Raw genomic sequence first — 21,094 nt, 5'->3', positions numbered from 1 at the left:
CTTCAGGATGTGTGCAATTAAGCATTTGCACGGGCTGTTTCATTATTATTTGCATTGCCCTGTGCTGCTAGAAGACAGACACACTCCAGCTAGCGGAGGTTTTGCGTTTGCCTTAGAAATCTGGGTAGCTCAGTAAATCTTTAACGGGCTGCCTTAAACCGGTGCAAACCTGATGGTCGCATTTGCGCTTGATTGTTCCTGAGCGAGTTGTAAGCCACCCGAGGAATGGGGATCAAAGGATATCACTTGAAAGCAAAATTGAAAATGACATTTTGTGGCACTGCTGGCCCAAAGTCAAGAATGGAACTGGAGTTCCTTTTTTGTTTTTCAATTTAATCAGAGTCTGCTAGGTAAGCTGGGAATAGTTGGAACATGTAATTATACTTTGGAATTCAGCATTACTGTCAAGGCAATATGAATGGAGTGCGAAAATAAATTCTGTATTATTTTAAGAGAGATGCAAGGGTGGCTGCAAGCCAGATCATTTTATCTAGAACTCTGCTCTCTGCATGTGCTCAGAGGAACTCCCTCCTGTGTTTGGGCTCAAGTCCTGGAACCCAATTTCCTGGTGAAATCCAGGTTGAGTTCTGGGAAGGGTGCACTTTTGGAATAGGGTGAGTTCTGATACTTCGCTGAAGCGGCCAGACCTGACCTTGGCAGGAAAAAGGTCCCAGGTTCAGTTGTGGGGCTAGGAAAGACCCCTCCCCAGAATTCTGGGGAGCAGCTGTCACTCACGATAGACCTGAGTTGGGCAATTTGGAGACCAGCATTAGTTTTGATCCGTCAGCCCTTGGCCCACGGCTGACGGATAAATTCCTCCGGGTCTTCACAGCTCCTCGTCCCATGTAGCTGCACTTGCAGAGGCAGGAAGTTGGTAGACAACAGTTGCTGGGGAACATGGGTGGAAGGCTGTTAGTTCACTCATGTCCTGCTGATGGGTTTGCCTTGATTCTGATGTTCTGTTCTGATGTTCTTGCATCCCAAGGGCTGTTCTGATGTTCTTGCATCCCAAGAGGACGGAAATTGTGTCCAAAATGCCTAGAGGGCCACAGTAAGCCCCCCATACACAAGGTTTAGGCAGTAGCAGCCTCGATGGGATCCAGTTCTGCTTCTTATATTCCTACTTAATGCAGGCCTTTATGCAGAACCTTGAGGACTAGGAGCTTAATGTACTTTTAGGTGAAGGGCAGCACTCCATGCTTTCCAAGCTAAAAGGTCCCAGACTGAATCTCTGGCTTCTCCAGAAAGGGTTGGGAAAGATGTCCATCTGTCAGCATCCTTTCCAACTCTGGAGCTATCCAGATGGGTTGGACTACAACCCCCAGTATCCCCAGCTAACTTGCTGGATGCTGCAACATAACACTCTTGAGAAGACAGCTTACAGGATCGTCGTTCAGCAGGCCAGTAGCTAAGGAGAGGCTGGCTTCTCTAAATTTCTCTGCCCCCCATTTTCTTAACAATTAAAAAACAGTTCAGTTTGGGCTTGAAAAGGCTTGCAGACTAGATAAATTGCCCCCCCCCCGCCCGCCCCGCGCGTCTTTAGGCTGACTGCAGCCCTGCAGCCCACCCCTCAAGTTTGGCGCCCCGCCCCTCGGCCCCCGCCCCCTCCTCCCCTCCCCTCCCCTCCCGGCGCCCGCTCGCCGCGCCGTCCCGCAGACATGCGTCGGGCGGCTGCTTGGCTCCGGGCGCGCGCCCCCCTCTTCCTCCTCTTCCTCCTGGGCGCAGACTTGGGGTCGCCGTCCCCGCCCGAGGGCCCTGGGGGGCCCCCGGGCGGGCGGCGGGACGAGCCGCCCAGCGTGGTGGTCGCCATCCTGGCGCGCAACGCCCAGCACTCGCTGCCCCATTACTTGGGGGCCCTGGAGCGCATGGACTACCCCAAAGAGCGCATCTCCATCTGGTAAGGGGCACCGCGGGGTGGGCGCGGGGGCGCGGCGCGGGGCGGGCCGGGCTTGGGGTCTCGCTTCCCAGGCGCCCTGCCCAGGAGCCTGCGACGGGTCGGGGGGAGGCAGGGCAGGCCCGCCGGCTGGGGGTCGGTCCGCCGGTGAGCGCGCGCCTCGGGGGCGCGTGGGGGCGGCATGCGCGCGCGCGGGGGGCGCCACGCCCGGACTGCAGCGCCTCCCCCGCCGTGGACGTTTTTCGGGGGTCCCGAGGCCGTGCCAGTGCGCGCGTGATCTGGGGAACCCCTCCCTTCTTTCCGGGCTTTGCGCCATTGCGCAGAGGGTTTGGGGCAAGCGGGCGGCGACCCCCTCCGGGCTTTGCCGCTTCTGGCTTCGAGGTGCTTCAGCGCCCGACCTACTCGGGGCCCCCCTGGACAAGGAAGGGGGGCTGGTTTTTGCCCCCGTGGGGTTGCAGTGCCTTTTTCCTGGTGTTGTCATTGGGCGTGTGATGTGTCGACAGCGAATTTCCCGCGGCTGCCCTGAGGGTGGTCTCCAAACGCAGCCGGCTCCGACTGAATAGGCTCTGGCCGTACAGGGCAGAATCGGGAGGCAGTGAAGAGTAAAAATAAGAATATTTTGGCCAAGAATCCCCCTGCCCTTCCCACTTAATGACGCTTAAAGTAATACACACAGTTACGGTAAGCTCAGGAAACCGAGGTCAGACACTCATCCGTGTGTAACTGCATGTTCTTTAATGTGCCTCCTCCACTCGGAAGGGATGCACTGAAAGGGAAATCCTAAAATTTATTTGATTTGTCAAGGCTGCAAGTGCGACACAGGGCAACCCTGGGTTGTCCCATAGCCAGAAGTGATTCCTAGCCATCACTAGGCTCGGCTAGAGTCTGAAACAACACGGCCTTGGGCTGTTCAGTGAACTGCTTCTGGGGTTAGGAATGCTAGCTTTTGAGTTACACTGAACTCTTCAGCTGGGTGGAAAGAAGAGGTGGGAGGCTTGCCCTTGTGCTTTTCGGGGGAGACTAGTAGGGTATCCAAAGGGGGTTTCCTGTTATCCCACCCCTGGTATCCAACGCCCCTCTGAAGAGTGGGCTCTTCCTGCCACCCTGGGCTTCTCTTCACTGCCCCCAAGCAAGCAGGCTACAGACTGGAGGGATTCCCTGCCTCTTTGTTCTATCGCTTATCCATGGCATGCTTGTTTTACAGTTGTTTCTACGAGTGTCTGGGAAACCTTACCCGGCAGTATAAACTTTTTTTTTTTTAAGCGCTCGTGAGCTGTTTTCCAACTGTGAGCTCTGCTAAACTCATACGGAAGAATGCTGCAGTTTCTGTCTTATTCAGGGAAGCAAGCTCCTAAATATGCAGCCTGGTGTGCATTAGTTTCTATTCTTGCTTCTTTTTCTTTTTGTAGCGCAGCTCTTCCCCCTCCCCTGCAACGTTTCTGGCCGCATTTCTTCTGGCTTGCTCATTCCTCCCAGAGAGAATGTGGCTGACGGAGAGAGAGAAAACACCTCTTCCAGGCTTTCTTTCCATCTCTCCCCAGCCTAGTGCCTGGCCCTAGGCATGCTGGACTGCACTTCCCATCATCCCCAGCCAGCCATTTTCACCACATGCCATGTTCTTGCACCTGCTTCAACTTGTTCGTTAATTTTCCTTTTGGGAGGAAGGTGTTGCTGCAGATTCCAGGACTCAGAAGCCCAATAGTGACCTGGTTGTTATTCTCAATTATTCATTTTTATACCCACCTGTAGCCAAAGCTCTCTAGGCAGCTTGCAATACAAACTGTTGGTTCATACAACACAACAAGCCAGGGTATGGGTTGTTCTTGAATCGAGGGCTGTTGTGTTTCAGCCCAGCTGCGCAAATAAACTATGGTTTGTTAATCTCAAACAAACCGAACCGTGGTTTCTCTTGGTGGGTTGTTTGTGGATAACAGATCGTGTTTTGTAAGTGTGCTTGGCTTGCTGTGCTTTGTGAACGGATTTTCCCTCCTGAACGGATGCTTTTGTGGAAAGAAAAGATGGAAGAAATGGTGGGGAAGTGCAGAGGTTTATGAAGCTGGATCTTTGCATGATAAAAGTCACGTCTGAAGATCCCTGATTACTCATGTTCCCTTTATTTATCCATCTCTCTTTGGCTTCCTCTTGGTTAAATTCCTTTCTGCTTCTCCTTCACTGCCTCTGGAACACACTGCCCCTAAACACCCTGGTTTCTTTCTTGCAAGTCTTTTAAACCCAACTGAAAACATTCTCAGAAGTATTTGGTCTCTTAATTTCCTGTTTCCCGTGTCCCTTTATTTCTATGTTTCATTTCTGTACCGCCCAATAGCCAAAAGGTTCTTTCGACTGTAAGGCTGCAAAGAGGGTTACTACCTTTCACACAGTTGTTGCTTCCAAAGCAGTTCATAAGCGGTGCCAGGAGTGATTCAAAACCTTGGGAATTTCAGCTTACAGGAAAACTTTGGGATGCTTAGCAGTCCCTTTAAAAGTTGCCGTTGCAACAGAAGGCAGGTTCTGACACACTGTGTACAAACCACAAGCTATAAATGTGTTTGGCATAGCCAAATGCAGAACGGTTGCCATTTGGAAAACAACTGTACAATTTTCAGGAATTGGCTCAGCAAGGGAAATGGTGCTTGGTTGTAATAATGCAGACTAAATTGCAGACTTCCTGGCCAGCAAAGAGGGAAGCTTGCCGTGTTTGGCATATTCTGGGCTGGATGGAAGGTCTAACTGCCCTTCAGACAAACCTCGAATCTAACTCTGACGTGGGCTTTGGAACTATGCTGGCAAATGGGCGGGATTCAGGGGCAAATTCAGTTTTGGAGAAAGCCCACCCCACAGTTTGGGGGTGGGTGGGGTCAAAGGCGAAGTGGGTGGGGCCAAACTAATTTTGAACAGCTGCAGATCGTTTGCCTTTCCCGAGGGAGTTCAGGGTAGCAGGCATGTTTTTCTGCTCTGTATGAACACACGGGAAGCAAACTGGGGCGGCGCCTGGGTTTGGGGAGCCCCTGGAGCAGATTGTTCCCATGGAGCAGCTGCTCTTGCAGCTGAGCTGTGGTCCCATCCGTGCTCAGACTGGTTTGCGTGGCGGATGGAGAGCCAGGGAGAGAGCGATGGCATCTCCCCCCGCCTCTCCGCCACCATCATCTGGGCCACAGAAGAAGCAGGCAGGTGGGCCAACGAGCAGGTAACGATGCAGAGGGGGCTTTTCCCAGCAGAGTAGGTGGCATTCGCACCTGGGGAGAGGGGGACCACGTCCTCAGGGGGGCTGTCTCAGCCATGCGGCCTGCGGCGTAGCTCTTGTTGCCAACGTAACGCTTTGGGTAGCCCGTGGCAAACTGGTGGGGAGCCGGCATGGCGGGGTGGTGAGGGTGTGGGACCGGGGGCCGGGGAGATCCAAATTCTGTTTGCCCCCCAGCCACGAGTCTTGCTGGGTGACTCCTTCGCAGTTTAACCCACCTTGCAGGGCGGTTGTCGTGAGGATGAAATGGAGTGGCGAATTGGAGGAGGCAGCTGGTGACCACTGGACTTGCTGGCCGTGTGCTCCCTCCTTCCCCAGAGGGGCCTGCCTGCACACGCCGGTTGCTGAGGAGCGTGGGCACGAGGTGCCCGCGCCCATCCCGCTGGGTGGGGGTCCTGTGGCCAGCTGGTTGTCACCGTGTGCGTGGACTGCCGGGCTGGATCCGGCTGGGCTTTTCACAGGCCACACCTCACGCTCGCTCTGGCCCACTCTGCTGTAGGTGCGCCACGGACCACAACATCGACAACACGACGGAGATGCTGCATGAGTGGCTGACTGCGGTGGAAAGCCAGTATCGGGACGTGGTGTTCAGATCCGTCGAGGAGCCCAGGTAAGGCTGGCGGGATGCAGGAGAAGCCTTTTCTTGAGAGGAGGTGCAGCAACCAATGATGCTTGCCTTGGATTGAGAATGCTCCTCAGAGGGGGAATGTCTGTCTGTCTGTCTGTCTTGCAAGCATTTGCATTCCGTCCTTCCATACAAGCGCTCAGGATGACTTACATAGTATACAGTTAGAATCACACCATAATAAAACCACAATTAAGAAAATATAAAACTGAACATGATAAACTAAAAAGAAAAGGAAGGAAAAAATAGAAAATGTGACTGCCAGAACAGAGGGGAAAAAATCTTAAAACATCTAAAAGCCTCGATTAATTAAAATGATGGTTGAATTAAAAGCTCTTTACCTGGCGCCGGACGGAGTATAACGCCGGTGGCAGGCGGACCTCTCTGGGGAGCGCATTTCATAGTCTGGGCTTAATCGAGACCCTCCTGCTCAAGGTGGAAGGCGCTGGGTCATGAGTTCCTGCAAGGACCGCTGCGGGGTGAGGCCAGAGCGCTCCCGTAGGCTGCCCTGCCCAGTTTAAAATCTCCCCTCCTCACGCAGTTCTTATCCCGATGAACTTGGGCCCAAGCACTGGACCAGCGAACGCTTCGAACACCTCATGAGGCTTAAGCAAGATGCCCTCGACTTTGCTCGCTCTGAAGAGGCCGACTACATTCTGGTACGTTGCTCTGACGGCTGCCGACCCTGGGGGTTTTGACTCGAGTCGCCCTGCCGTGGTTGCGTACATCTGGATTTCTCCACTGAGATGGGTCTCTTGCACCCCCACCGTCTCATGGCTGAGGGATGCTGGGAATTGTAGTCCAACATCTGGAGGGCGCCCAATTGTGGAAGATGGTCTTCCCACTTCTCTTAGACTGGGAGCATCTGGGCATCTTACCCCCCTGCCCGAAACCCCCCAAAAACTGCAGGTGGCTTCCTTGGAATTTACCAGACACCTTCTCCCGTCCAGCTGCCCTTGTCTGCTGTCTATTTGCTCCTAGAAAGGCCATTTCAAAAGACATCAAAATGACACAGGCCAGGCGTTTTCTGTGCTGAGGATTTCTGCTGGGGGGTGCATCTCCCCGCCCAGGATCCTCATGGACAGTGGTCAGGTTTCTCATGAGAAAGGGGGTGTGCATGCATGTGAATTCCTTCCCTAGTTCGCCGACACGGACTGCATCCTGACGGACAACCAGACGCTGAGGTTCCTGATCGCGCAGAACCAGTCGGTGGTCGCGCCCATGCTGGAGTCCCAGACGTATTACTCGAACTTCTGGTGCGGGATCACTCCCCAGGTGAGCTTCTGCGAGGGCGGACTCTGGGGGTTGCCAGGTAGGCCCCCCGCCCCCCCCCCCAGCACCTGTCAGCAGGCAGGTGCAGCCGCTCTGACTTGCCAGCCTGCCCTGGGGAAGCGTCGCTTTTGCACGAGGACCCGGACCCAGCCTGGCAGCCCGCTTCGTCCTCCGTTCCTGCTGCACACGCCGCTGGCACCTCGACCAGGTGGCATGCCCAGGTGCCGACAGACGAGAGAGACCGATGGGGGCACTGTTCCCAGGGCTGCCCGGAGGAAAGGCACCCGCAGAACCGATCGGGAGCAAGTGGTCCCTTTTCTGGGAGGGACCAGCCCTTGGCCTCGCACTCGCAACGGACCCGGAAGAGGGGACTCGGTCAGCCCTGGTGCAGCACGTTCCCACGGCCCACTCCCAGCGAAAACTCTAGCATTTGCTCCGTGCACTGGGGTGGGACGAGCAGATCGTGCCTGTATTGCTTCCGCCATCCAAACATCTCCTGGTTGGCCTTGTTATTTAACGCTTTTTAAAAAATTATTTAAAGTTTTTACATACCGTCCCATGTTGGTGTCTCTGCTAGATCGGTTCTGTTCAGGACAGTTTCTGGGGGCTTTGCGTGTGCTTTGGAGGAAGGGGTCTTCCGTCCCCAAGGTGGTTCTAAGCATCTCTCTTCCGTTCAAGGGTTATTATCGCCGGACGGCCGACTATTTCCCCACCAAGAACCGGCAACGCCTCGGATGCTTTGCGGTTCCCATGGTGTATGCCACTTTCTTGATTGACCTGAAGAGAGGCGACACTGCCGGCCTGGCCTTTCACCCTCCCCACCCCCAGTACACCTGGCCGTTCGATGACATCATCGTCTTTGCCTACTCCTGTCAAGCCACAGGTGAGAGGGGAAGTGGGAATAGCACTTCCCCTGCGGGACCACAGGGCCACCTGCTGTTAGTAGTGGCTCTGTTTTTGTTTGTATTTATTTATTTTTCGATTTATATCCTGCCTTTTTCCTCAAAGGGCTCAAGGCAGCTTACATCCTTCTCCTCCTCAGTCTTATCCCCACAACAACCACCCTGTGAGGTAGGCTGGGCTGAGAGGCTGTGCCTGGCCCAAAGGCACCCCGTTGGCTCCATGGCTGAGCAGGACTCGAACCCGGATCGCCTGAGTCCCAGTCCCATGCCCTTAACCACTGCGCCGCACTGCCTCTCACTGTTATCATTTAATTGCTGACTGTTTTATTTATTTATTTAGAAAATTTCTATGCTGCCCCATTTGCCGAAGCCTCGGGGCGGCTCACAAATAAATCAATTAAAATATTATAAATTAACAATATAGAACAAATTTGGTTCTATACAGGCCTGCTCAGGCAGCTAACGAGCTTTTGAAACTGGACAACATATGCACTCAACTAAAAGCATTCCTCTGTAATTATGGCTCCATCCTAAGATACACTAAAGCCATTGCTGAATGGGATCAAATACTGGCCTATACCCCCAATGGCTGTACAGATAAATATGCCTTAAATGGGCACCTGAAGGACAAGAGTGTTGAGGGCAGCTAGGCTTCGGCTGGAGGAGAGTTCCAGAGCTAGGGTGCCAACACTGAAAAGACACTGCCGCTGAAAACGTCCAGCTGGAGCAAGCAAAAAGGAAAAAAAAATGGAGAGGGGAAGAAGGACGGAAACAGAAAAAGATGTGGAAAGAGAGAGAGCGAGAGACCGCACCGTTGGTGTTGTGGGTACCGAAGTGAAAACATCGTTTGCACCCCGTTTCATTTATTTTTTTTTTAACATTTACAACGCCCGGTTTTCTGTGCAGGAGCCCAGATGTATTTGTGCAACACGCGGCAGTTTGGGTTTATCAATGTGCCCATGAAATCGCACGAGAGCCTGGAGGACGAGCGCATCAACTTCGTACACCTCATCCTGGAGGCGATGGGTTAGTCCTTGCGCGTGAGCCCTCCCTGGGGGGGATTCTCGTGGTCCATGGGAAACCACGCACCTTTTCGGGGGGCCAGGACCTGCATCCATCGCTGTTTGCTCTTTCCAGCTCTGGGGAAAGCTGAGCTGGCCAGCTTCTGGGGAGGGGATCCACGTGGTGCCTTTCACTAGGATCTCTGATGGTTACGCTGGTAGGTAAGGCACACCTGTTCGGACTCAGGGGCCTCAGGGTGGCCTCCGTCTGGCACAGGGACGGCCGCTGACCATGTTGGCCGCGTCAGACTGCATTTGATGGTATGCAGTTGACAGCGATAGTGGCACAGTCTGTCCGGAGCTGAAGCTGGCCATTGGGGTTGCTCCCCCTCTCTTTTCACCCCCATTTCTCTCTCTCCCTGGCTGCTGTCTCTCTCTCTCTCTCATTTATTTATTTAGAATATTTATGTGCTGTCCTGTCGCGAAGGCCTCAGGATGGCTTTTTCTCTCTTCCTTCCGGCCCTCCCTTCCTCTTCCTTCCGGCCACCTTTTTTCTGCTTTTCCTTTCTCCCCACTCCGTTGGGCTGCCAGAAGAGAGGCCTTTCTGTGCTGGATGCGGAAGCAAAATGCGTCGGCTTGCGTATTCCAGGTCGCCCGCCCTGGCCTTTGCAGATGCCAGCAGGAAATAATTACATATAAGACAATATGCTTTGAAAGACCCCTTTGTTTGTATGTAGTCTCGCTCTTTCGAAAATATTTTCCCTTAGAAGCATTTTGTATATTTATTTATTTATTTATCTAAGATATTTGTATGCCGTCCTTTGCGAGAGCCTCAGGACGGCTTACACAAATAAAATACCTATACATAAAAGTATAACATAAATAAATTAACGATCCACTCTGGCTGCAATTAAAAGATGGTAATAAAATTCCATATTAAAACTTGTTAAACTTGTTAAGATACCCAGTGCAAACTGCATAAAGAGGAGGGAGAAACTGCAGGGTGGGTCTTGGGGAAATAAACCGACCTAATTGAGGCCTGGCCTTTTGGGAAAAATTCACCGGTGTGCAGGAGTATTTCCTCCTCTCCATGCTTTGCATCTCTCTTACAGTGGATGGACCTCCAATGCTCCCCTCCAGACATGTCTACCTGCCACCGAAGCAACCTACCAAAATTGGGTTTGATGAGGTAGGAGAAAGTCAGATTGCATGTGTGTCGCTTCAAACGGCCAAGTCTGAAGGAGAGAGGGATCAGTCTTCTTGTTGGCTGCTGGTTTTGTTTTTAAGGTTAAGTCTCTAGTCCTCATGGCCTAGAGGGGCAAACATTGAGAAGGCTATTTCAACAGCATGTGTGCAGACATGGTGGACATGGACTATCACTTCAAACAGTTTTGCTGCTGCCTCAGAACTTCTTCTCCCTAATTCGGGGCTGGGGTGCCAAATTTTACATGTAGGTACTTATTGTGGGTACTCCCCCAGAGAGCCCCAGAATTAGTATTGATACAACACAGTAACTCTAGGAATGTTCCTCTTTTCCAGGGCCAGGGAATGCTGGAAGCAGTAGGACTTTTTCTGCCTAGTCCTGTGTGTACAATGGAGCCCTTATTTTTCCCTTCAAGAGCAAGCCACCCTAAATTAATAGCCCCTTACCACAGGGAATAGTACATATTTTTGCTAGGAAGATTCATTTCCCCGCTGCTCACTCCCTCAGCTACTCTGAGGATTGCAGCTCAGCAGGAATAAGGCATTCAGAGAGAGCTGGCAGATAAAGCCACAGCATTCCTGCTAATAAACCCAGAAAAAAGAACCCACACAGTTTCAAAATATACTTCAGTCTCATGAGGACTGGAAGCATGCCCTTTCTTTAAATAGAAGTCATAAGTGCCTCCTTTTCGGTCGGTGCGTGTATACCCAATTTTGTTGGCATTTTGATGATAATACCAGAGTTTGTTGACCGAGGGATTGACAGTATCCTATTTCCATATGGCCCATGAGGACTGTACAGGTGAGAGCTGAAAACCATCCACTTTAACACATAGTCAAACGTAATTTTAGGTTTTGCAACCTGGCCTCTGGGGTGGTGGCTGGCGGGGATGACACCCGTCCGTCTGGACCAGAGTCTGCTTCACTCCCCCCCTTGGCCACCCAGCCGCACGCTCTTGGACATACATTTTTCTCTTGCAGGTTTTCCTCATCAACTTGGTGCGGCGCCCAGACCGCAAGGAGCGCATGCTTGCTGCGCTCCTGGAACTGGAGATAGACTCCGTGGTGGTTCCCGCCGTGGACGGAAGGTGACTCCCCGCACCCTCTTCTGGGGAGTGCAGTCTTTGGCTCTGTCCTTTGTTTGAACCCTAAATTGGCCCACTGGAGTCAGTTCTCCACCGGTGGCACCCAGAAATAATAATAATAATTATAATAATAATAATTATAATAATTATTATTATTATAACATTTCTATGCCGCCCCTTGCCGAAGCCTCGGGGCGGCTTACGACACAATAAAATACATTGAAATACAATAGAACATAATAAATTACCATTAAATACAAAAATACAAAAAATACACTGAGTTACAAACATAATAATATAAAATTAAAATTATCAGTATAAAATAAGTAAATAAATAATATAGGAGAAGAAAAGAGAAGGAAGAAGAAGTTGCCCTGGCCAGATCATATATTTTAACAATTAAAATGATGTTTAAATAAAAAGGTCTTTACCTGGCGCCGAAAAACCAGTAACAACGGTGCCAGGCGGACCTCTTTGGGGAGTGAATTCCATAGGTTGGGCGCCACCGCAGAGAAAGCCCTCCTCCGAGTACTTACCCTCCTAATTTCTTTCATAGAGGATTCCTGGAGAAGGGACTCTCCCGCAGATCTCAAAGGGCGGTCGGGCATATACGGATTTCATCCAGGTGAAATCCGATTTCATCCAGGTGAAATCGGGAGCATCCAGAACAAGCACTAAGATTTCTCTGTCCAGCCCTGTGTGGCTGTGGCCAGCCGGCCACGCGTCACCTGAAGCCTTTCCGCACACCGAGAGCAGCCTTTCCACAACGCTAGAGGGATTATTTTCGTTTCTTTCTGCTTTAAAGTCCCTGCTAATACACTCGCCACATACCACTGCGATTTAAAAAAAATCCTTAAAACGCATTGTAAACCATCCATTGAACTCCAACATGCCTAGAAACATGCAAACTCGCTTCTTGGTCAGGTGGACTCTGGGTGGGATCCAGGCTGTGATGGAGTCTTGGAGAGAAAAGCTGGACAACCGCTGACCTGTGGGATTGGCGCCTTAAAGGTGCTGTTCTGAGCATGGCCCAAGGTGGCCCTCAAAGGGCAAAGTTGCAGAGAGCGCCGTCCTCTTGTCGTGGTGGCAGGAAGGACCTCCTTCCGTGGTGGCTTAGCTTGGAAGGCCGGGGCCGGTCCAGGGGGAAGGAGGGGCTCATTCCCAATCCACGTCCAGAAGCCAGCTGGATGCCGTAGCGGGTGAAAGCTCAGGGGGCACAGCGCAAGCCCCCCCGTGGCCCGCTGGTCATGCAGCTGGCAGCCTTCCCAGTGGCCAGGCGTCTTCCCAGCGGAACGCTGTGGCCAGCAGGAGGGGCGCGGAAGGACAGGGCTGCTTGCGCACGGTGGGACTGGATCCCCGGGGGGCACCCAGTGGAACTTGGCTGTGCCCGCCGGACTCGGACTCTGGGCGGCTGCAAAGTGGGCAGGAGTCCAGGAAGCCGAAAAGCAGGGAATGGGGTGGATTTTCTGCTCGGAGCCATGTCCCCAGCTGAGACGCCAGAAGTCTGGGATCTCCTCATCCTCTTCCCCGATTCTCAGTCTGTTCTTGACGTCCTGTGTCTCTGATCCCCGCATTCTCTTCTCCACCAGCGCCCTGAACAGCAGCGACATCAAGAAACTGGGCGTGGACCTCCTCCCGGGCTATTACGACCCTTTTGCCGGAAGGACCCTCACCAAGGGGGAGGTTGGCTGCTTTCTGAGCCACCATCGAGTGTGGCAAGAGGTGAGGGGCCAGGCGGGGTTAGACGGAGCAGAAAAGGTGGAGCGAGCCGGGCTTGCTTGGCACGGAGAGCACCAGGCCGAGGGAGGATCTGATCATGGCCGCGAGTCCAGGGCTGGCTGTGTCCACGCTCCGGAAGGCAGAACACAACACTAAAGGAAAGGGGACTTGGTGGGAGGAGGAAAAGGGCAGACACACCAGGCTCTAGTGCCGAATTGCAAAGTTCTTCTAACTATGAGCTGGGATGGAAAACATGAATTAGTAAAGGAGGTGGCCTGGATGTGCAGGTGAACTTGTGCAAAGGTGCCTCAGGGTGGAAATGAGCCACGCAGTCACTGTAATTCCCTTTGCATGAGGGTAGCCCCACCGCTGCGGGGCTGGGAAGACCGGCCCTTCGGAGCAGAGGTACCGGCTCGGTCCCCCGTGCCTTACATTCTCCAAATGTGTCCAGGGTTGTTGCGCTTATCCGCTCCCTCCCAGCCACGCCAACCGCCCCTGTGCCAAATCAAGGGCCTCCTTCCCCCTGTCTGCCGGCTGCGGTCCTGGAGCAGGCCTGTGGCGGAGCAGAACGCCCCTCTGGCCTACAGCCCATGCCTGTCTGTGCTTCAGATAGTCGCACGGGGACTGGAGAGGTCGATCGTGTTGGAGGATGACGTGCGCTTCGAGGCTTATTTCAAGAAGCGGCTGCTGAGGTTGATGGCCGAAGTGGAGCAGGTGCAGCTGGACTGGGATCTGATGTGCGTTGCTTTTCTGATGTCAGCCACCCCCTTCTCCCTCTCCCACTCGCACAGAGGATCTGGCGCAGAGAATCCGACACCTTGCATGCTTCGTGCAAAGATGCTGCTGCCACTGCTGAGGGCTGGCTGACTCGCTGTCCACAGAGCTTGCTTTTTGGCCAGGTGGAGCACAGGGAACGGGTCGAGTGAGCAGAGCAGAGCTGGCGTTCGGCCTGATTTTGGTGTCCCTGAGAATCTGTGGACCGACGTGGCTCTCAGATGCAGAAGCGTGTGCGCCCTTGGCTTAGCAATACTGAATTAGGTGCTTTGAACTCAGCCTGTTCCCCGTAATACTCGGGGATCTTGGGCATGCAGAACATGCGTCTTCCCCATGAATCTTGTGCATTATACCTTCTCTGGCCCCTCCTGCCTGCAGGAGGGATGTGGAAACGAAGCACAGGGCCCTTTTGGTGTCTTTCCAGCTACCTGGGCAGGAAACAAGTGAACTCGGAGGACGAGGCGCCGGTGGAGGATGTGCGAAACCTGGTGGTACCCGAATATTCCTACTGGACTCTGGCTTACGTCATCTCACAGCAGGGGGCCCAGAAGCTGCTTGATGCCCAGCCGATCTCCAAAATGCTGCCAGTGGACGAGTTCCTGCCCATCATGTATGACAAGCACCCCAAGTAAGGAGAAAGTCCAAAGGCTGAAGGCGCTCCCCTCCACTTGCTAGTTTTCCTTTTAATCATTTCTTTTCCAGAAAAAGAAAGTCTTCTGCAGGGGAATGAGAAAAGACGGAATGATTTGCCTTCTTCATGCGCTCGCCCTTCACCAATTTCGGAACCTGACGAAAGAACCTACTTCTCTTGAGACCTTCCCAGAGAGGTGCCAGCGAAACGCCTTGTTCTGAGCCAAAGATCCTGGGCGACTTTATGTTCGACCAGATGGAAAAATGAGTTCAGTTTTAATATGCAGCAGGGGTGAGAGAGGCGCATCCCCTGAGCCCACGTCCCCCCAGAAATATGGGGGAAGCTCCCCCCCCAGATGTAACTGCTGCAGAGTACCCAGAGGATACCATTCGCTTGCTTGCGAGAGAAATCGGACCCCCGTGGTACTCTGTAGCAGCTCTGCTGTTTTCGTTCCTGTTTTTTAGCATTTGTTTCTGTGGGGTGTCGATTTTTTTTCGATTTATATCCTGCCTTTTTCCTACAAGGGCTCAAGGCAGCTTACATCTCCTCCTCCATCTTATCCCCACAACAACAACCCTGTGAGGTAGGTTGGGCTGAGAGTCTGTGACTAGGCTGTGTGGGCATCTGCAGGTGGATCCAACAGGAATTCTCCCCACATTTTCCGCCGGATCCATCCCAGCTTGTAGCATTCCGGTTCTGCAGAACTCTTAGTCCCCCCCGACGGCTCAGGATGAACCGATCCCGTTTCCAGTACTGGTCAAGCAGAGTCTTGTCTCATGCGCAAAGCGCAGCCTGCTCTCCCCCCTCCCCAGCTCCACCCGCTCGCCACGGCAGTCCCTCTTAAGGAAAAACATCTGCTTTCGTGAGCTCATTTCTTCTACCAAGAATGGAAAAGAAGACTCAGCGCGTCCCCAGGAGCAGGAATGGCCGGGGAGGGAGGGGCAGCCCAAAGACCACACTGGAGGGCCGCTGCCAAGCCTTTTTTTTCAGTTCCTCACTGGAAATATTCCAGAAGCCAGATTGCTGGGGTTAAAATGCAAGCTTTCGGAGCCAAGCTAGATAGGAGGTTGGCGATGTCTCTGCCCATTCCTGCTCTTGACTCTTCCGAGCAGGCAAGCTGTCGGGGGAGGATTTGGACCAGGGTGGTCTGGCAGGGGGGCCACCTGGGGAGGCATGAAGCACTGAGGTGTGTGTGGGGGGGAGCAGTTTGGTGGCAAAAGGGCTCCAGAGGAAGAGGAGGGTGACTTTCTGCCTGCTGCACAGTCCTGCCCTCCGCAGCGCTGTCCTTTAAAAGAGCAGCGCTGGGGTGGGAAGCCTGGTGAATTCAGAGCTAGAATCTGTGTTTCACTTGGAAGGAAGGAAGGAAGGAAGGAAGGAAGGAAGGAAGGAAGGAAGGAAGGAAGGAAGGAAGGAGGCGTTGCGGCGATGTAATTAAAGGCTGCCCAGACCTGTCGGCAGGACCTGTCGGTGTCACTGGCTTGGCGGAAGGCCCAGTCTTTGTCAGTCCTGTCTGGAGCTCCCAGGGCGTGATTGTTCTGCGCTCCTGACTTGCAGCATCTCCCTGCCGTGTTCAGCGGCACGAAAGCCTCGCAGGGGCTGCTTGCAACGGCGAGGAACGAGGCGGACTCTGCCCACGGATTCCAGTCCAGACAGCATGACACAAAATGGGAAGGGGCTGGTGGGAGGGGGGAATCTGCAAGGCTCAAGCTGCGGTTCCTGTGTCCTTCGGGGTGTTTCTCCTGGTCTGGGAAGGGCACAACCAGGGGCACAAGCGGCCTTTCTCTGGCTGGTGTCCAGGCCGGAATGGGCTCTTTTGGCCCTGCTCCTACTTCCTAGGAGTACCACCTCTTGGCAGCCCTTGAGACCCCTGGGCGGGTCCCTCCTTCCCAGGTAACAGATGGAGAACTAAAGCAGAGCCCCAAGTGCGGGGAGGGGGGGCCTCTGCCTCATCCTACTGTCTCGGGAGACTTGCCAAGGTGAAGGTCCAGGGCCACAAAGACCCTCCGGTGCATCAGATTCCCCCTGCATCCATGTGGGCTTCATCATTGCTGCCCCCACAAAAAGATGTGTGCAGTTGTGGGGGGTGGGGGCAATTCCTGGTCTCCCTGACTAGAAAAGCCTCCCAAGTGGATACCTTTGAGCCCTGGTTAAGACCCCAGCCCCCGAGAAAGGCCTGCTGCTGCCCCCCCTTTCCCTTGTGCTGGCTGGCCAGCCGGCCGGCCCACAGTTCTTGTGGGCCTTTCCTCCAGATGAGTAAGAGCTTGACAGGCTGCCGGCCTGGGCGACGCTGAGCATCTTGGCCGTGTTTCGAGACTTTCCATCCAAGCCGGGCTCTCTCTCCAAACCAGAGCATCACCTGGACTTGTTTGGCACTGGGGCAGCTCTACCCAGCATTGCTTTCTCCTCCTCCCCGTAAAAACCGCTGAAGCATCCATCGGCGCTTAGGGCGCTGCTGCTGGCGGGGGGCCTCCATTCCCCTCTCTCATGCGCACGGATGTTTTTGTGTGCCCCTTCTCTTGGGCTCGGTGCCGAGCTGAGCCCAGAATGTCGATCCTAGTGCTGTAACGGTCTTCCTCTCGTCTTCCCTCTTCCAGTGAGGAGTACAAAAAGCACTTCAGCCAGCGAGACCTGCGGGCTTTCTCTGTGCATCCCCTCCTGGCCTACCCAACCCACTACACCGGCGACGCGCAGTGGATGAGTGACACGGAGACCTCCACCATCTGGAACGATGACTCGCAGAAGACAGACTGGAGCGGCTCCCAGAAGACGCTGAAGGATGTCCGTGTCCCGAGGGGGACGTCCGGCCAATCCTTTCACCCCACATCTAGGGATGAGCTATAACACCTGCCCAGTAAGTGACGCCTGGGAAACCGCTGTGCCACAGATGTGAAAGCACTCGCGAATCAGACGCTGCCGGAAACGTTTCCCGGGAGACGGTGCTCTCCTGGCTTCTCCCCCCATCCTGTTTACTGGCTTTGTGTCCGTCCATCCGGCTTTCCAGCTGTTGCTTCTGATGTCTGCGTGCAGAGCCAGTGAACGCAAGCGGGTTGTGGGGATGCAAGAGAAGGGTTGTGGTCAAACATGGGGAAACCAGAAGCTGCCGGGATTTTTCTCCCTTCCTCGTGGGAATCTGAGATACCCAGGAATGGGAATACGGCATCTGCTTCAAAGGCGCTGCCTATTTTTATTTTTTCAAGATACTGCCTAGGTCGTTGGGTTTTGTTTTATTTTTTAGGTCGCAGAACTGCTCTGCACTTGCCAGGTTGCCTGTATTGACATCACACCTGCCAGCCAATGTGTTGTGCATGAAACGGGTGCTTTGTCTTGTTTCTGACCTGAGTGCAACCCTGCACAGAGCATGCATGCGCTGCTGGTCGAATGACACTGCAGTTGTGTGTTCTACACTCTCTGCATACGCCAGCGTCACCACTTCCATTTCTGGGCTAGTAAATTGGCACCCTGGAAAGAGGACAGTGGTCATTACAGGGCCAGTGGCTTTTGGAAGGTCTGCCTTAGGCACCGTTCTGGATACAGCTTGCCTTTTGTTGAAAGTTCTTTGTTGGCTCGACGTGGCACGGTGTTACCGGGAAAGTCTCCCTCTCTCCTTCAACGAAGAGCATTCCAGGGTTGTCTTTTTCATGAGCGAGCCGTTTTGCGGAGTTATTTTGCTGAGTTTTGAGCTTCAGTTCTGCCCAGAACAATTCTCCAGTTTGCAAACAAGCGCAGCAAAATAAAACGTCCCCAGGGGGAGGTTTCCTGGCTTTTGAAAGCGGTGCTTGCTGCAGCGGCTGCTTTCCTACCTGGGCCGCCTGCAGCAACAAGTTGCCGATTGTGCTTTTTGTGTGTCATTAATTCACGTGCTGAGCTTCACAGATCGGCACTCTCTCTGAGGGATCCGCTCTGGCCAGTGGACAATCCAATTCCCATCATTCCAGGATGTTTCTGCTACTTAGAACCCTCCAGACTAGGTTTCCACCCCAGTCATTTTTTCTTTTCGAATTATACTTGCAGTACAAGTGATTATTGTGACTTGCTCTGAGATCGTGTGTGAGATAAATTTTAGGCGTAGAGAAAGGCGATTTGCGGGGGCCAGTATGCCCATTGGCCGCTGTCTGGGAACAAGCTGGGAGCGGTGGTCCAGCCCACCGAGAAGGGAGCCGGCTGGCAAGGCTGATCCTAGCACGGTTGGTTTGGCGCTTGTGTTGAAACGTGGGCGACTTATTCCAGCTCGTGACAGTGAGGTTGGGAGGAGGCCACCTGAACGAAGAAAGTTTGCGAAAGTACGTTCGTGCGTCAGTCAGAGAGAACCATGCTGCTCGCATGAGGCTCCTCCACGAGCCTTCCAGGACCCAGGGGTGGGTCCTGCCGACGGGCGGGAGAGTAAGCGCCCCTTTGCAGATTGCAGAGTGCGACTGTGGGGACTCACTCCCGCGGGAGGCAGTGCCAGCTCCCGGTTTGGACGGGGTTCAGCAGAGATCGCGTGCATTCACGGAGCAGCGGGCGTCGTGGCTACAAGTTCTGATGGCTCCTTGCAGCTGGAGCAGCAGGTCAGCCACTGTGGCAGCCTCGGAAGCTTGTTGATCTGAGAAGTTTTAGCACCAGCAGGAGCCCAGCCTCCGGGGGCAAGCCGTGGCCCCTTCCCGCACGGAGGACACCTGCGAGAGCGGCCTGTCTTTGGCCTGTTTCTCCGTGCCCTGTTTCTTGCAGTTGGCTTCGCCGGCCGTGTTTCCTTTGCTACTTTGGCTGACATTTCTCCTCCCTGGGGCCTTCTGGATTTTTCAGGAAGCAGGGAGGAGGCAGCGGAGCAAGCAGCCTTTTCGAAAGACTGATTTGCAAAAGTTTCCTCTCTTCCTTCCTTACTGTCAAATAGATGGGTGTAGATCTTCGCCAGAATCTTACTCTCGGCTGGTGCTCTCACCAGGAGTCAAAACAAAAGTAACAAAACCTTAGGATAACATTAAAGCAACATTTAAACCATGTTGATTTAAGCCCTGTTCAGGGTGCCTCAAATAAGACAGAAGAATAACTCTGGCTTCCCTTTAAAAAGCCAACAAGATTCTAGCCCTCAAGGCCTGGAAGAACCTTCAGCACCTGCATTAAGCAGTCAGAATCCGTTGCTTCAAGGCTTTCTAGCACAGGCACGTACAAGCACCCTGCAAGACCAAGGCAAGCTGTAAATAGAGAGGTCCGCCTGGCGCCGTCGTTATTTGTTTTTTGGCGCCAGGCTAAGCCCTTTTTCTTTAAAACTTATTTTAATTGTTCATTTATTATGTATGTTTAGGATTTTAAATTTTATGCCGAGATGTTACCAAGTTTTTAATGAAATTTTAATGTACTAACTCTTATTTATATATTTTAATTATGTTGTGAGCCGCCCCAAGGCTCTGTTGCGATGAGGGCGGCATAGAAATGTTTTAAATAAATAAACAAAATAAAATATTCTCTCCCCATTGTCCACCAGTGGAGTTTTCTCTCTATAACACCCATCTCTTCACTCCCAAGGTCCGTCACCTGGCCCCTCACGAAGAAGATGAAAGATCTGGGCTAAATTTCCCCATTCTCTGCCTTCTCTCCGGACACCCTTTTCTTGAGATGCTTGAACAAAGAGGGGACTGTGAGCAGAAAACGCTTCGAAGGCCGGGATGTGCTTTCCCATCGGCTCTAGAATCTCCCAAGGTGTTTTTCCGCCCGAACCAGATGGAACTTTTCCCTTGCGGCCTCTTAGGAACAAATCTCGATTCACAAACACGACAGAATGGCTCTGTGAAGGCCATGACCTCGGATCCCTTTGGATGTTTCTTCTCCTCTTTAGCCCACCTGGGTAGCCACTTTGGACAAATATTTGCTGAGAGAGCAACCCAACCTTCCAGCTTCATATGAACTCTGGTTTGGATAAATTATTCGTCCTGCTTCGGATTAGGAGCTTTCTGCTCCCTTTGACTGCCTTGAACACTACGAACAGATGGGATTTTCCATGCCAGCCAGTCACAGGACAACACAGGACTCCTTGGACTTAAAGACTGTGATTCTGGACAAGGATGGAGCAAAAATTAAGCTTTCATCTCCGGTTCTCTCGCTTCACCTGGAGTCAACGCAGTCACCTGAATGGTGGTTTTAAGTGGGATAAGCCAACTGTGTTGCAAATTAAACACACACTCGTATTTAAGTTTATTGAATGTTGTACTTGTTGCGGTTTTATTCCTTTCTTTTGAGCTGTGATGCCCAGCTTTTTCCCCTTGACTCCTCTTTCCTCTAACACCCACAGAAATTCATCACACCAAGTTTTCTCCGTGGTGGAGAAAGGGTCACATGAGGTCGTGTGCCTCTGATGGCACAGAAGCCCTGTTTAGAGGGAAAGTTGGCAACCCATCATGGTTCTTGCCTGTTTCCCTGGGACACCAGCATGCAGGACTAGAGGCGAATCGGTTGCAAATCCTGCACTTTCAAAAAAACACAAAATGCATTTTGCTAGGCGTGAACTCTAGCTGTGCCGTTCCCCAAGACGATTTATTTGCACATGTACTTTTCGTTGTCCACACAATTTTAAATTTTTTTTCATTTTTTCAAGCCCCCCAGAACCTCCCCGAAACCATGTTGACTGGGGAAAAGAACCCATGTGCATGGGGTGCTGTGCCAGGCGCGAGTTTTACAGGAGGCCTGTGCATCACCGTGGAAAAACGATCCCCTGTGCAAACTCCACCCTGAGTTGGAAAGCTCCCCGCTCATAGATCACTAGCGTGAAAGGCT

At 52.9% G+C, this 21,094-nt stretch overlaps 1 protein-coding gene across 1 annotated transcript; it reads left to right on the top strand.

The window, feature by feature from the left end:
- The first annotated feature begins 1,658 nt into the window (after positions 1 to 1,658).
- CERCAM (cerebral endothelial cell adhesion molecule) lies at positions 1,659 to 20,523 on the top strand. Its single transcript, XM_044439724.1, has 13 exons — positions 1,659 to 1,897; positions 5,635 to 5,745; positions 6,302 to 6,419; positions 6,901 to 7,035; positions 7,711 to 7,915; positions 8,841 to 8,960; positions 10,048 to 10,124; positions 11,120 to 11,226; positions 12,813 to 12,945; positions 13,552 to 13,679; positions 14,141 to 14,344; positions 16,942 to 17,198; positions 19,850 to 20,523. The coding sequence occupies exons 1-12, from the start codon at positions 1,659 to 1,661 to the stop codon at positions 17,186 to 17,188; spliced, it is 1,824 nt and encodes a 607-aa protein (XP_044295659.1). The 3' UTR covers positions 17,189 to 17,198; positions 19,850 to 20,523.
- The last annotated feature ends 571 nt before the right edge of the window (positions 20,524 to 21,094 follow it).

This window comes from Varanus komodoensis, unplaced genomic scaffold, assembly GCF_004798865.1.
Source record: "Varanus komodoensis strain SLA01 unplaced genomic scaffold, ASM479886v1 scaffold36, whole genome shotgun sequence".
NCBI lineage: Eukaryota > Metazoa > Chordata > Lepidosauria > Squamata > Varanidae > Varanus > Varanus komodoensis.
The sequence above is the reverse complement of the archived record's forward strand: the minus strand, read 5'-3'. Positions and strand labels throughout refer to the sequence as shown.

Bases quoted from the DNA above. Each gene is read 5' to 3' on its own strand.
- CERCAM (XM_044439724.1), top strand. From the start codon at position 1,659: ATGCGTCGGGCGGCTGCTTGGCTCCGGGCGCGCGCCCCCCTCTTCCTC. The intron at 7,916-8,840 runs GTGAGAGGGGAA...TTTTCTGTGCAG, and splicing joins CTACTCCTGTCAAGCCACAG to GAGCCCAGATGTATTTGTGC. The intron at 14,345-16,941 runs GTAAGGAGAAAG...TCCCTCTTCCAG, and splicing joins ATGTATGACAAGCACCCCAA to TGAGGAGTACAAAAAGCACT.